Source organism: Meles meles, chromosome 13 (genome assembly GCF_922984935.1).
Source record: "Meles meles chromosome 13, mMelMel3.1 paternal haplotype, whole genome shotgun sequence".
NCBI classification, from domain to species: domain Eukaryota; kingdom Metazoa; phylum Chordata; class Mammalia; order Carnivora; family Mustelidae; genus Meles; species Meles meles.
This window is the reverse complement of record NC_060078.1, coordinates 80,874,734-80,891,680: the sequence shown is the minus strand read 5'-3', so window position 1 is coordinate 80,891,680 and position 16,947 is coordinate 80,874,734. Positions and strand designations below refer to the sequence as shown.

The following is a 16,947-nucleotide window of genomic DNA, read 5'->3' as shown; positions in this document are numbered from 1 at the left end:
ATAATTTAATAAATCATATTAATGGAATTTAGAAAAATATTTTAATTCTTAGTTCAATCTGAAAGACTAAGTAAAACAACAAAGCGTCATTAACATAATTCTCCCCACACTTAAAAAAGCAGGGAGGGGGGAATTTGCAAATTCCGTTGCAAATATGACTGATGCAAGTTTTTAGTGTAAGTATTTATACTTAGACTTCATATAACTTGCTATAAAAATAAAAGGAAAATGGACAGAAGACATAAATCAACAATTCACAGGGAAAAATACAAATGACTAGGCAAGACAGTATGCTTCCCTTACTAACAAATCCCAGCAAAGAGCCAGCCACAACGTCACTCTGACCCTGCTGATGGGTGACAATCTGGGCAGTTCCTGCAGGCCGCTATTCACCAATACACATATGTTCGTATCATCTGATCGTGTAATTCCATTTCGGCGAACCTAAGAAAATAGTCGAAATGCTGACAATTTTGCTCGGCAAAACACTACCAAAATAAAAAATGTTCAAATAACCCAAAGGCGAAGGGGCAAGTTAAAGTTGAGCAACTTAAATGTCCTATTACACACTCATTCTTTAAAAGACAAAAACTTTTAGATGAAAACATTGTTATTACTTCAGAATAAATGTTCAACAAAAGAAGTACAATTTCAATTACATAAAAATAAGTAAATGTAAAAAAACTGAAAATACACAATAACATGACAGATTTCCTCTAAACACGGATGCTTTACACTATTATTTTTTCACAGCTTTTCTTATCTCTGAAATATTCTACAATGAGCATGCTCCGCTTTCATTATTTAAAAATGAACCAAACTCTCATATACTGTTTTAAGAAGTCAGTACATAATGCCTAAACTTGATGAAACAAGAGGACTGGTGTGTCCTTCCAGAGATGAACAAAATATGGTATGTACATAAAGTATTATTCAGCCTTAAAAAGGAAGCAAGTTCTTACATGTGCTGCGACATGAATAAACTCCAGAGACATTACACTAAATTAAACAAACGAGTCACCAAAGAACACCATGTGATTCCACTTATGTGAGGTACTGAGAACAGTCAAATGCACAGAAACAGAAACTAGAGTGGTGGTTGCTGGGGGCTGGAGGAAGAGGGAGATGGGAATCTCTTGTTCATGGATACAGAGTTCAGTCCTGCAAAATGAAAAAAGTTCCAGAGATGGATGGTGGTGATGGCTGCATGATATGAACGTACTTAATGCCACTGAACTGTACATTTAAAAATGGTTAAGATGGTGGGGCACCTGCTTGGTGCAGTCAGTTACTTGTCGACTCTTGGTTTTGGCTCAGGTGGTGATCTCAGGGTCCCGAGACTAAGCCCCATGTCCAGCTCCATGCTCAGTGGGGAGCTGGCTTGAGATTCTCTCTCCCTCTCCCTGCCCCTCCCACTTGTGCTCTAAAATAAATAAATAAATCTTCTTAAATAGTTCGGATGGCAAATTTTGTCTTACCACACTTAAAGTTGTTTTTTTTTTTTTAAGATTTTTATTTATTTATTTGACAGACAAAGATCACAAGCAGGCAGAGAGGCAGGCAGGGGGGAAGCAGGATCCTTGCCGAGCAGGGAGCCCAATGCAGGGCTCGACCCCAGGACCCTGAGATCATGATCTGAGCCAAAGCCAGAGGCTTTAACTGAGCCACCCAGGTGCCCCCACATTTAAAGTTTTAAAAAAGAGAAAAAAACATGACACAAGGACATAATTCAGACAGATCGGAGGTGTTGCTTTAAACAGTATCACCTATGTAGTATTTCTCCCTCTCCCCCCAAAAAGATAAAATATTTTAATTTAATCTAATCATTTCCATATAGACTGTCATTCTGTGAAAAAACTGCCTGGACTCTTTGCAAATGTTTATCTCATGAAAGAGTAAATAAAAAAGCAACCAAAAACCATCTGAGGCACTGTTTAGAAATGAGGGGCCTAACAAGAGAACACCAATAGATAAGATGTCCAATCCTTGATTGGGGCTGCAGCAAAATCTATTAGTGAAACTGAATATGGACTCTCAATATAAAATTTTCTGATAATCATATTATACAGTTATGCAGGGAAAATATCTTTGTTTTAAGGACATACATGCTGAACTAGATAGGGGCAAATGTCAAGACATCTGCAATTACCTCGCAAATTGTTCAGGAAATACAGAAAGAGAGTAAATGTGGCAAAGTACCAACAACTGGAAAATCTAGGTCAAAGGCATATAATATAGTTAATACTTGTAACTTTTCTGCAGGTTTTGAGATTTCTCAGAATAGCGGAGCCTGGGTGGCTCAGTCGTTAAGCGTCTGCCTTCGGCTCAGGTCATGATCCCGGGGTCTTGGGATAGAGAGCCCCACATCGGGCTCCCTGCTCGCCGGGAAGCCTGTTTCTCCCTCTCCCACTCCCCCGGCTTGTGTTCCTTCTCTCACTGTCTCTATCGAATAAATAAATAAATACATCTTTAAAAAAAAAAAAAGAAGACTGAAATTTCTCAGAATAAAAGGTTAATGGGGGGAAAAGTTGTCTCTGCACAGCAGGACTGGAAGTGGAAAAAAAGAAAAATGGTTTTTCTTTATAAATTCTTCCCTCTCTACAGCTTGATTTTTTTTAATGTGCATAGTTTCCTTTAGTAAGTGTTTTAAATTAAAGTTACTTAACAGTAAAGTTCACTGGAGTCTAAACACATCTTTTTTTATTCAGTATTTAAGCAATACACTTGGATTTCATAACTCAATGTGTTCATTTAATACAATGCTTTTTAAAAATGAAAGCCTTTACTCAATCAACAATGCCTATTTAAATATCAGTACCACAGAATCAAAAATCACCTGCCAGACTCCCTTTTTCAGCATAAGGAGGCACATTATTAGTTGGCAGGCCAGTGTAATCAATCATTTTTAAAAGACAGCAATGGCGTCTCAGACCAAAGGCAACCAGAAGTATGCCACAGAGGCTCTAGTTCTGCCATTCCCATCCATTTGCCTTATGAGACACACTCATTCCTGGAAACTTCCTTCTCATCCCAGGTTTCAGGAAGCACCTTCAAAAGCCAGAATGAACTGGCCAGGAGAAAGTATATGCATGTTCCTTACTGCTTAGAATCTTCAGTACATTGCTGAGAACTATCACGATTTTCTTAAAAATCATTTAACACAAAGTTTTATTTTATATCCAGAGTTCTAATCACAAGAGAAAATCCTTAGAAACTTGAAGAAAAACAAGACAAAAGCTATCTGTAGAGCTACTCCATTCACAGTGCTAAAAATAATTCTATTACCTATAATATCAACTACCTTGGAGAGGAAGGAGATCCACAAGTCTGAACGTGTATGGAGTGAAAAGACACCTCAGTTCTGACAGCTACACACACATATGCGCACATAAGAGTACCACGGAGAGTTAACCAAGGACATACAAGGCACTGCCCGCACTCTAGCAGCGCACTTTCCTTTTATGGATGCAGTGCCAAAGAGCGGCGGCAGGAGTCTGCATGTATTTCGGATTCTATTAAAAGCTTTCAATAGCATATTTTAACAAACCATTTTTATTTTTTAATGGTTTTTTTTTATGTGATGCTTTAAATGTCAAAGACTATTAATATTAAGACCCAAGACCTTTTTAGTTTCTACTGGTATTAAGGCAAAAAAGCAAAGTATTAAGGGAAAAAGAACTCTAACTCAAAAGAGTATCTTTCAGTAAAACACTTAGTCTGGTATTGATACAAAATCAAGTTCATACTCAAAACGGCTCATTAGCATCCTGGTATAAATCCACCACTTAAAAAATACCATAACCTGAATCTATCAGAACAGTGAGCTCTTTCACTAGCTCCTCTCTGAACTCCCAGAAGATGATCTCTAAAAATTACACATTAGAACAAACATCTGCTACTGGGCTACCAAGTGGATACCAACTCGGAAGTGATGGTGGACGCGAAGCAGATCCACAGGACTGGGAGAACGACTGTCCAAACACCTATGGTCCACCAAACTGAAAACAGGCAAACACAGGCTAAGCAAAGCAAAGCAAATACTATAGAAGTATCATACTAAAAACCATCCAAGTTCAAATAACATGACCTGACCACAGAATGCCCAGAACTATTAGCAAGTGACAGACTATCTTGGGACTCACCAGTCAGCTTTCATTTAGGCGTATTCAGTTAGGTGACTTGGGACAAGGGCGAGACTGAAAACAATATTCACAGGCATCAAACATTATTCAAAAGTTCCTGTAACAGTACTCCTTTCAAACATAGAGCAAAAACAAAAAAAGAAAACTAAAAAAGAAAAACTCACTGAGTAAGAAATATATACTTGATCTTCATCTACTGTTCCTGGCACATAGCTGCTAAAACCCCTGCAATTTCCTGGAGTAAGATCCCTAGGGGCATCTTTTGTTGTGACTTTTAGTTTTGTTCCCAATTCCTGAAATAGTTCCAGAGAGATAAAGGGAAAACCGAATGTCTTTTGTTATTCATAAAACAAGCCCCTTTTTCTACTTCTGAGCTTATGTTAATGAGGTGACTTCTGGAAAACCCCTAAGGATGGGGGCTGGTTGCCAAGGGAACCAACCTTGGGATTGGAGGGTTGGAACTTTCAGCCCCATTCCACTCCCATCCGGAGGGAGAGAAGAGGAGCAGGAGGGTGAATTAATCACCTGTGGCCAATGATCTGATTGATCTTACCTGTGTAATTAAGCCTCGGTAAAAATCCTTGAACTACAGGGGCTGGAGAGCTTGCAGGCTGCTGAACATGTAGAGGTGCGAGGAGAGTGGCAGTCAACAGGACATGGGAAGGCTCCTTCCTTGCCCTCTGCATGTCTTCCATCTAGTTCTTGAGTTCTAGCCTTTTATAACAAACTAGTCATCTAGTAAGCAAAAGGTTTTCCCGAGTTCTCTGAGCAATTCTACCAAATCAACTAAATGCAAGCCAGGTTTACGGAAACCTGTGATTTATAACCAGTATATCAGAAGCACATGTGACACCTTGAACTTGCTATCTGTAATTTAAAAACAAACAAACAAATTTCCTATTGCTACTCTAACAAATTACTACAAATTTAGTGGCTTAAAAACTATTCAAATCTTTTATCTTAAAATCTGGACAAGACCAAACATTCCACATAGCTCTCACTGGCTAAGACCAAGGTGTGCTCCTTGGGGCCGTCTAGGGGAGCCTTGCCTTTTCCAGCTTCTAGAGGCTGCCAGCATCCCTCAGCTCATGGCTCTACACCACTAAGACCTCTGCTGCTCCGCTGCCGTATCTCCTTCTGTGACGCAGGTTCTCCTGTCTCCCTCTTGTTTATAAGGACCATTATGATTATGCTAGGCACACCTACCCAGACAGGCAACAGGGATCTCTCTCCATTTGATGGTCCTTAATTTAATTACACCTGCAAGATACCTTTTGGCATGTATAGTAACATATCCATATACTCTGGGGATTAAAATTTAAAGGTCTTGGGGGGGGCAGGAAGGCCTTATTCTGCTTGTTACACTATTTCAATCAGTCATGTAAATCCGAAAAGTGGGGGGGATGGGTAGAGTGAAGCAAGCAGTAGTGGGCACCTAAAAAATACAACTTTAGACACATAACTCTGCTCCCTAATAGCCTATTTTGCAAGATATTTCATGTTTTACGCCTTCAGATAAGTCATCAGTAAGGTATCGCTCTGCAGCAAATTAATTTTTAAAGCTAAAGAACACCAAACTAGAGAATAAAAGCGTCTTCCATGTCTTTCCTTATAATAATTTATATGCCCTCAGTTTCCTCTAAAGTTAAAAAGTCAGCCACAAAGTCATCTTAATAAACAGGTAAAATCGCCATTGTATCTTACTTCAAGGATTTCCAATTGTTTTGTTCTGATGTGGTGCTTTCCTTGTTACATATCACCTTATTACCATTCCAGTTCATAGTACTACCATCTCTCAAAAACTAATCGTACAGGACTTTTTCTTCTGTTGAAGTTAATACAATATTGTGTGGATTATTGCACAACACTTGTGTGACCAGACACATTATATCTCTAAACTAAATAATACAGACACCATAAAAAAATTACCTTAGAACATTACATTTTGCAACACATTTGTTTTTCCAGAAAAAGAAAAACACTAACCAACCTTAATAGAAGTAAACTATTCTTTCCTTGAGAAAAACCATCCATATCCATAATTCTTAATAATGATAGCAAAACAGAGTATTTTTAAATGTAATAAGCCTATACCTTGCTAATTTTTGTTAAAATGACAAAAGTAAAAAAAAATTAAAAATTAAAAGATACAACGAAAACAGGAGTATTAGTGAAAGCAAACACAAACATTCTGACATGTGTAGCACTATACAAATTAGAGGTGTTTCTGCAGTTCCATCTGGCACTCTGGAGTGGCTATGTAAGGCATGGTACACAGGCAAGGGACCAAAATACAACTGCCATCAGGACAGAAAGTAACAGCCACAAATACTGATTTTCAACACAGATACAAGAAAAGGGGAAATATTTGATCAAACGGAACTATCTTTGCAGACAACTTGAAAGAAAAGGTCAATTTTAACATATTTTCTATGTTTTAAGAATCACACAGTTACGGGGCACCTGGATGGCTCAGCTGGTTAAGCGTCTGCCTTGGGCTCAGATCAATGATCCCGGAGTCCTGGGATCAAACCCAGCACCCAGCTCCCCGCTTCTCCCTCTCCTCCCTGCTCATGCTCTCTGTTTCTCTTTCTCAAATAAAGAACTAAAATCTTAAAAAAGAAAAAAACAAAAGAAAAAAAAATCATTCAAGTTTTTAGACACCTCAAACTTTTGCTCAGGAATACCCCGGACTATAATCATCACGATTCCATTTCAGCTTGCTCACTGGGAAGGAAATCATATTTAGCCAGTGTTCTCAACAGGGGACACAAGTGCATGCTTCAGGTCACCCCAAAGCCTGGGAGCAACAGGAGACTTTACTGATGCACACATTTTCTACAACGCCACTGCCATGGGGCAGTGGCATAAAAATCCAGTTTCAACCCTACGCCACTTTACCCCTACACCTTCACCACCACCCTGACCCCCAATCTCAAATCCTTCCCATCTTCATTAGCAGGGTCACTGGACAAGCTAAACATAAGAAAGATACAGCTGTTGCTGCAGACAGGAGACAAAATGCCAAATCGCACCAACAGATCCAAGGACAAAAGGCTATAAAGTGTTTCAGTAAAAAGTGCATTTGCTTTAGGACTTCAGGCACAGCATACACATGGCTTTTTCCTTTATATCATATATTCACCGAACTGTCAGATATTCATCAGTGAAGGCAGGAAGATAGAGAAATGTAAGGTAAAGAAATCTAACTTCAGACTGTTCATATCCACAGACTGCCTAGTGATAAACTGGGGCCTGCCCCTTCCAAAAAGACTCTGCTGTACCAATTTCCTATCTTTTCTTGATAGGGAGAAGTCAAATGGCTCCCACAGGGTCAAGCCCCAGGGGTAGTCTGTAAAGGAAAAAATACAGAAAGCTAGGAAGAAAGTAAAAAATCTAGAAATTCAGAAAAGGAGCAGAAAGGTCTATTTGTCCAGATGCCAGTTTCGACAAGGGCGTATTTATTCACTGAATGATTTAACAAATGCCTGAATGTCTGCTACATGTCAGACACTGTTTTAAGTACCAGGATATAGCTGTGAAGGAGACAAAATTCCTGCCACTCACAAAGCTTAAATTCTAAGGAAGAAGGAGACAAATAATAAAGTGGCAAGTGTTGTGAAGACAATTAAAACCGAGGGAAGGGGATGAGGACAGGGCTGGAACTGTACATACAGCAGTCAGGGAAGCCTCACCGAGAAGGCAGCAACTGAGAAAAGAATTTTAAGCAACTAATAAATGAACTGATCGTGCAATCCAGGAATGAGCAATCCAGGCAGAGCAAACTGCAAGTATAAAGGCCTGAGGCCTATTTGTAAAGAAAGGTGGCCAGAGTGGCTCAAGTGAATGAGTGAAGTGGAGAGCAACAGACAGGTGGGAGAGGAAATGTGTTGGGGGGGAAGGGAGGTGCAGAATACAGCTGCAGGGCCGAGACCATCCTTGAGGGACTCTGGCTCTTACTCTGAGCAACACAGGCGGTCACTGAAGAGTTAGTTCGAGCAGAGTTTTAGGAGAATATCTCCTATGAGGAGAACAATTTGTAAAAGAGAAAAAGGAGAGAAGGGATTATGGAAGTGCAGATCCTGTACGTATTTCAAAGGTAGAGCCAGTAAGTTTTTCTCACAAGTAGGAAAGGCGTAAGAGAAAAAGGAGAATCAAGGATGACCGAGGCTTTAGGCACAGCTGGTAGAATGATAAACCAGCCATCGAGGGAGAAGGGAACTACAAAAGAATAGGTTTAAGGGGCAGACTACAGTTCAGTTTCAGCTTCGATGAATTGGAAAGAAGTTGGAAATATTAGCTATTCAAGGCAAAATGTGGTGTATACAACTGGATACACAAGTCCAGGGTTAAGGAAGACAGAAAGCTATCACCACAGATTTAATTTGGGATTCTTACGTGACCCAGTACCTTTCCAAGGGATCAACTTGGGTCACAAATTAAAATGTTCTTCTAAAGGGCAACTGATTGAATACAATAGCAGAACTAAACTGGTGTGTTAGGTAGTAGTGCCCTGTTCTCAAGGGACATTATCTATCCAGCCGGAAAGGCAGTCTATGATTAGCACCAACATGACCTCCCAGAAAACACCTGGCACCAAACTGCACACATTCCAGAGACAACTGCTCATTTAAATTCACACCTGTGCCTTTACCATCCCAGTTCCTACTCCCAGATTCCACTTTCACCGATGTCAGATCTTGGCATCGCTGTCCCCAATGCCCGCTCACTATATAAGATAGTAATAATGACTTAGGTGAAAATTATACCCAACAGTCATGTGAAAAAGAAACTTGCTCAATACTGCTGACACTTTGGTTTACTTGCCTTCTTAACAACTGAATCCTCCTTAATCCTATCTTAACCAGCTACAAGGCTGAGACTTTTTCCAATTTCAAAGGGGTTAAGTCTCGCATCTTATACTTAATATAAATTTTATACTCAGTAAATACTTAATACTTAGTGTATATACTTCAGAGATTACTTTTTTAATGTGCTACCAAAGGGACCACAGAGATGATTTTCTTAAATGCCTAACATGGACAAGCCATAATATACCGTATCTAATGAAACCCGGAGAACATAAAGTAGGCAGAAAAAGAAGGTAAAGATTAATTTGAGCTTCAGTTAAACACAAGGTAAACAAAAATAAAATTTTTACACATTTTCGGTGATATTTACAAATCAAGATAGCACTACCCAATAAAGACACAGTCATAATTTCTGGTACAACAGTTCAGAACCATATTGTATGGTGAAGTTAAAAGTGTTTGTTGATAGGGAAAACAAAATGCACATTACTAAGAACTAAATACAATTAATACTTAGCCCTAAGAACCTATTCCCACCCTGGAGTGGGTGGGAATAGGGACCTAATAACAAACCATTTGGTAAATGAAATAAGATCAAACACAATACTGGACCTGCCGGCATAAGTTTTTGTTCCACTTTGAAATCCATCAAAATCCAAAGAGGTACAAAGATGGTTATCCCAAAAGAAATAAGGGTATGTGGAAAGAAACAAAAGGTAGCAACAAAATGAGAGTGGTCATTAAGAAGTAACAGCCACATAGACAAAGTTATATTGATTCTCTAATCTGTGTTTCAAGAAGAGAAAATATTTCAAAGCAGAATTACTTATCCTGAGATACACTAACTTAAAGAAGGAACCTCTGATTTCTAAAGGATTCTACGACTCCAACAGAAGTTAGTAATCGTCGCAATGTACTTCACTTCCATCTGTAAACTTACGTGTACTATAAAACAACCTTGTACTAAATGTATGCATAGTCCTTACCATCTGCAAAAATGATTTAAGAGTTTCCAAAAGGCATTCAGGTAATTTAAAGACAATCTACCTAGACAAAAAAGGTCACATAAGATTCCATTTATATGGAATATCCAGAATAGGTAAATCCAGAGAGACAGAAAGCAGACATGATTGCCAGGGACTTGGGAGAGGAGGGGAGGTAGAGGTTTACAGGGTTTCCTTTTGGGGTGATGAAAATGTTTTAGCACCAGACAGGTGGTGGCTCCATAAACACATAAATGCACTAAATGCCACTGATTTGTTCACTTTCAAAATGGTGAATTTTATGTTACAGGTCGGCTTTGGCCTCAAAATAAATAAAATCTATCTCCTTTAAAAAAAAAAAAAAAAAAAAAGGAAAATTATACCATATAGGGTACCCCAACTTGGAGGGGGAAAAAAATCTATGGGATGAAATGGAAAAACACAGATAATCTAAAATGGGTCAGTGTACTCTCATTCCTAGTCCTCGGACAGAAGAAAATTGGAGCTAAGAGTTACTAAGTGCCTATTGTGTTTTGGTGTTCAGAAGGACTCACCTTCTGGGACATTCTTTTTACCAGAACACAACTAAAATAAAAAACTCAGATTTCTTGAAATCTATGCTTAGGACTTACAAGTTCATATAGTTACATCTTCTGTTCTTGGAGCTATATTCAGGAGGGTAAACAAAAGAAATTCATACCTGTAAAAAACATACACATACAGCTAAGCTATATTTAAGGCTTAGCTACTGTTCCACACAATATTTAACTCTAGTCACTCCAAATAATCCTTTACAAAAATTTTCTCTACAAAACAGAATGTCAGGGGCGCCTGGGTGGCTCAGTGGGTTAAAGCCTCTGCCTTCGGGCTCAGGTCGTGAGCCCAGGATCCTGGGATGGAGCCTCACATGGGCTCTCTGCTCAGCCAGGAGCCTGATTCCCTCTTCCTGCCTGCCTCTCTGCCTACTTGTGATCTCTGTCAAATAAATAAATAAAATCTTAAAAAAAAAAACAAAAAACAGAATGTCAAAGCAAGCACCACCCAAAATATCCCCCGTGGGGATAATTAAACCCCATTAAATTATCAACAATTATGATAATTTAAATCATAAAACTCAAAAAGCTAACCTACTCAAAAGAAACAAAAAAGCACAGGGTATCCAATAACTGCTTTTGTGAATTACATCACAAATATTTAATTCACAAGGTTGGTAACTAGAGAAAACCCTGCTCTCCAACATGTCCTGCTCCTTCAACAGGTCTGAACCAGTAACTGGGGATCAATATCCAGAATTTCTTTAGGAAGCCCTAAAACCACAATACACACACATATCATGATTTGAACTGTGGAATCCAGCTGGCTAGGTGAAATCAGTTTTACAAAATTTGCCAGTATTAACTACATGACATTCATGCTGAATTCACATCAGTATTTTCAAGGTCAGTATTATGTCTGTTCAGCTTCTTGGAGCCACATTTGTGCGGCCGTGTGAGCATCTGACCGCACTGCTGTCGTCACAAGACGCTCACACTGTTTACAGACACTGAAGCAGCAGCTGCTGTTCCTCAGTCACACCTTGTTAAAATAAACAGAGCAGCAGTTTCAAACTCCAGGTATTATTTTTCTCCTCCTGATCTGTAAAACCCTTTAACTTAAAAAGCTTTTCTCCTTAATGATGGAAAGACACAGAATGAAATGGAGGCGATTTAGGATAAAGTTATAACAAGATCACAAAAACAGATTCTTATGCATGGATAGTGGGAGTACAGCTATCATGCTGAATGACCTAAATCTTAAATAATACTGATCCTGCTTATATCTTTCATGTCATTCTTAATACCTTTTCCCATCCCTTTCAAAAAATGTAGAAACTTACCCACACAAGCATTGAGGAATAGCCAATCGGTCTTTTTCATCCTGTTTTTAATTTGTTTTAGTTTTTTAAAGTCCACTTCAAGTTCCTCCTTGCTGCCAACAGCACCAGCCAATTCAATCCTCTGAAAATCCATTTTCATTTCAGAGTCCCGTTTTGTAGTGGGAGGTGATCTTCTTTGGCTATTCCCACTGCTGCAGCTTCCCCTCCACCGAGCTCGGTCTTGCTCATTTATTATTGAAGAAGCCTCTTCAGTCTCTGCCAATTCTATTGCTTCAATATTATTAGGTCTGGGATGGTCACAAACAACACATTTTTTAGCCTTGGCCCAGTTTTCATACGTGCAAATAGAACAAGTCCAGTGCTGGGTCCTTGTGTTCGGTTTATTTCTATCATTGTATTCCTCACAAGGATCAACAGAAAAAGCAACTGGTCTTGAACCAGATCCTGAGGATTGAGGAGATTCTGTGGGACTCCTGGTCCTACGCTGAGATAAGCACTGGGTACATCTGATTGCTCTCGGCCAGTTCAAGTAGGTACACATGTGGCATGACCATTTGTTTGCATTTTCCATGCTGTATGAAGACTTAACCCTGGGTCTTGCGCTAGAGTCTGGACATATCAAAGGACTACTTCCTCCTTCGGTGCTGGAAGGATCCCAGTCTCTACCAACATCACTTGAACCACTTTTAAATGGATCTTCTGTGATAATTGTTCCACTTGGTCTTTGGGCGCGACACATAGTGCACTTGATCGCAGATGGCCAGTTTTCATACGTACAATATTCACAAGCCCACTTAATTCCACGTTCTGACATTGTGCTCTTCTTGAAGTGAGTTATGTCAGGCAGGAAGCTATAAATAATTAGGACATAGTTATTAAAACAATAACTACATAATTCCATCTCTGTGCCCCAAAAGTACCCTTCAAGTTATAAAATATAAATCTCACAAAAGCAGCCTGTAAGATTTAACAATGAACTATCCTTACTTTTCCAATTTCCATTAGAGACACCAGAGGTAAGTTTCCAAAGAAAAATCTTAGACCTTGGGGATTTAATGAAATTGTACTTTAGAATGCAAAAGGGATAAGCAGAAGATAAAGGGAGGTTTGTTCTAAGAGGGAAGCAAGTTAAAACAGAGAAGCCACTAATAGATGTTTAAGCCACAGGTCATCACCATCGATTTAGAAGAGTAATCAACAGTTAAGATTCAAAGAGAAGGGAAAGAACACAAATCAAATAACTTAAACACGTAACCATTCTCAAATTATGAACACAGGTTCTTATGCTATCTAGGTACAGTATCCTTATGCTTGATTCACTGAAGAATTCAGAAGATCAAACAAAGTCAACTCTATCATTTTTGCTAAGGGAGAAAAAGCAGCTTAAAAGTGCTACTTATCCACTGCTCTTAATAAGCACAGACAGAAAAGAAAAACGTTGAAGAGTAAAAATCCTTATAATCAGAAAAGTGACACTGAAATACAGACCAAGTTCCTTGATAGCCTACACCCTTCAAAATCTAGTTATCTCTGAAGCACAAAAAAATAAAAACTATACATCATCTACTGGGACAATAAAATCAATAGAATGTCCCTAAGATAACTACTAGCATACTCATGCCAACAGAATTTTGAATACTCACACTCAAAATATTCAGTATTTAAAATACATTCAAAATTCAATTCATACTAAAAACCTGTATTCAATATTTTAAAAGGTTCATAGGATTCTACACTGGGCTTATTACTAACACTACACTAAAATGAAGACTTCATGATTTAATGCCAACTAATTTATGAAGTAACTTCCACAGCAAATTTAATAATTACTTTTTTTAATGGCTGTCACTAAAGCCAGACTCTTCACTTACTTATATCCCTTCTCAACTAAATATCATCCTGCCACATATTTTTAACCAGAAAAGTGAAAAATCCTAGGCAGAGTAACAGAAGCTTTTGCCTCCCTTTCTCAGGGATTTTTCCTGACCTGAAAAGCTTAATCTTTCACTTGGTATGTGCTTATTACCGTGTCTCTGTTTGCCAAGTCCTCCCCCCATTTATAGTGCAAACTCCGTTGAGAGGACAAATTCACTCCAGGAAAGGCTATCATTCATGAGCTCAAATAAAAACCACACTGACTAAGATTTTAGTTTCCGTGCTACAGCCTCCACCTTGCACATGGTTAGAATAAAAGTACGACTTTTTATAAGTACGACTTATAAATCAGACCAAAGACAAGGTTCAGTCTTCATGCTGGCTCAGATTCTGACTTCCTCAGGAGACACTGGCAAAGCGTGCTAAGCAGTTCTCTCTGACTGTGAATGGCTAGTCCTGTAAAGGAAACCAAAACTGAGTTTCACTTGAAGCCTGCTATTTTATCCAGAAGTATTTATTTTTTAAAAAGCCTTTATTTTAATCCTACTCGTTTCTTTTAATAATGGACTGTATTTAGCATTGTAATTTAATAAATTAAATTTATTTAGCAACAAAATTAGCTAACTGATTGGGCTGGTCAGTCAAACAGACATGGGAAAGACATTTTTCTCTAAAGCCTTAAACGTGTGTGTATGTGAACCAATGGTATCCTTAATGTTAACTTAGCCATGCTAAATCAGTTCCTACCCATATTACTTGTTATTACTGAAGAGAGAAAGGTGATATAAACTAAGTAGAAAAGTAAAAAATAAATACTGCTTGTATTTAGCCTGAAGTCTTTTTCTCCTTCAGCAACTAACTATATTTTCCCCCTAACCCAGGTTATTTATATTTATATTGCTTAGATTTTGAAATTTAGTTTTTACATACAGATTACATACACTCTAACAGCAGTCCAGAAGTGTGCTAAAGAGCAAGAAACTATAATCATATAGTTAGTATTTCATATTCACTAGGCAGTTTCTTCCTTTAGTTTCTCAGGAGTGAAATATAACTAAGTTGCTTGTGCTACTGGAAAAAAAACATGGTCAAGTAGAAACTTATCATGACAAGAACAAATGACATAATGAATATATATCCAGGGCTACTATACGTAATTTCAGTATTTCATTTAAAATATTCACATTCAAAATTTCATGCTTGCTTCACTAAGTCTTAGTTTGGTATGTTTATAGGCTCAACTGAACAGCTTGTAAATCTACATTCTCTTAGCTCATCTTCATGAACTAATGTGCCAGCACAACATGTTTCAATGTCCACATCTGACCAAAAAAAACAAAAAACTGTCATAAAAAAGAGAGTCACTGTCATATATGCCTGGCAAGTAGCCTCCCTCTTCAAAAATCCAGGTAACTAAGCAATACCAAAACCATGCTCCAAAGTTTTAAGGCAAGTGAATTATATTAAATAATGATGTATACAGTGTCAACTCTATGAGAAATTGAGACTTTGGAGAAATACCGTTTTTTAGTAACTGAAAACTAAAACGCACTGGAGAGGATTACCTGAGAGAGCCATTTGTACCTGCTGTCATCAGTAAATGGAATGGAAGAGTAAAGATGACTTTGGCTCAACTATATGATCTTGCATTACTGACAACAAATTAACACTAAGTATGTTTTTTCTTCCAGATGTCAAAAATCCCCCAAAAAAATAAAATTATTTTTAATAGCAACCAGCTCTGAGAATTAATACTGTACAGCAAAATAAAACTGTTACGAAATATCTTTTAAGTTAACATAGTCATATACCCAAGTAAATTTAATTTGCAAGTCTAATTTTACATGGAAACACTTCCAAATTCTATCCAATGAATTATACTTGCATTAATTGGTACAATAAAAAGCAAAAACAAAATCTGCACAATCTGGACCCTCTTTAAGGAGAACCACACACAACTTCTACTCTTCAAACAAATATTCCTTGGTTCGAATGCCATACCAACAATTCTCATCCTGTGGATCAAAGAATCCATGGATCCATTTGTGCATCAAGTTCTACCTGTAGACAGACTGAATAATGTCTCCAAGTATAATGTCTCCAAGTATATCAATCAGTCCTAAACTGATAACTGCTTTTGGTTATATACTTCCCAGTTGAAATAATAATAAAAGCCCAAGTATTATGAGCATACAGACTAATGATCAGGGGAAAAGAGAAGCTATCAACTAAACATTTTTTGTATTGTCATGCTTAATAATGAATTAATTAGCCCATATTAGTGAAGCATTACCAAACATTGTTGAAGAACCAGATCCCTATTAAAGGAAATTCCTCAAAATCATAGCTACTCTACAAATTCTCCCAACCACCTACTAAAACCCTATGAAAAAAAAACAGGAGAAGTGAAATAATCCTCATCATGCATAAACTCCTTAAGAAAGAAACAGGGTGCCAGGGTGGCTCAATTGGTTAAACATGTGCCTACGGATCAGGTCATGATCTCAGGGCCCTGGGACTGAGCCCCAGGTCAGGCTACCCTGCTCAATGGGGAGTCTGCTTCTCCCTGTCCCCCTCCTCCTGCTATGTATGCTCTCTCTTTCAAATAAATAAATCTTTAAAAAAAATAAGAAGAAAAAAAACAAAGAAGCCCCCTTGCCAGTTAGTTTCAAATGGTAAATCATCCAAATGAAGGACTAATAGCAGTCTTTAAGGTTTTGTATTAGCTTTATTAAATATGAGTCTGTACTCAGTAATATAAACACTAACTCATTAATATAAATTGTTGATATAAATATTAACATAAATCTATGGAAATTTATACATGCTCAGAAAGCATCTTAGCAGAACACAGATGCAAGTTAAAACTAGGTTATTCCAAGCATGCTGAATTTTCAGGTTCTGTTACGATATCACATGGTAATTCTGAACTATAATACTGATATATAAAAAGTACTACTTAACTCTAAAGCCAAAACTCCCACACAGTCATTCCCCTCTTTTCTCCTCGGCATCTTTCTACATCACTGTCCTTCCTCACAACAGTCAACGGAAAAAAACAACTGGCCTTGAGCAAGATCCTGAAGACTGATGATACAGTGAAACCTTTATCCATAAATCTGACCTCATTTCAGGGCTCCAATACCTTATCACATCCTATATTAAACCTCTTCTCTTCCTCTCACAGCAAACCCTTAACCCTGATTTCTCCTGTATCCATTAAGGACACCATGAGGACCTCTGCACCCAGCACAGAAAGG

The 16,947-nt window shown here is 38.1% G+C and overlaps 1 protein-coding gene across 3 annotated transcripts in view; it reads right to left on the bottom strand.

The window, feature by feature from the left end:
* ZRANB1 (zinc finger RANBP2-type containing 1) overlaps positions 1–16,947 on the bottom strand; it is a 54,707-nt gene that overhangs the window by 23,704 nt on the left and 14,056 nt on the right. Inside the window, exon 2 of one of the 3 annotated variants that reach the window (XM_046027995.1) lies at positions 11,813–12,663. The exons of 1 other annotated variant lie outside the window; for it this stretch is intronic. In XM_046027995.1, coding sequence (XP_045883951.1) covers positions 11,813–12,626 — 814 coding nt within the window. In that variant the 5' untranslated portion in view covers positions 12,627–12,663. Of the gene's footprint in view, positions 1–11,812; positions 12,664–16,947 lie in introns of those variants that run through there. One more of the 3 variants, XM_046027997.1, reaches the window with a different exon arrangement.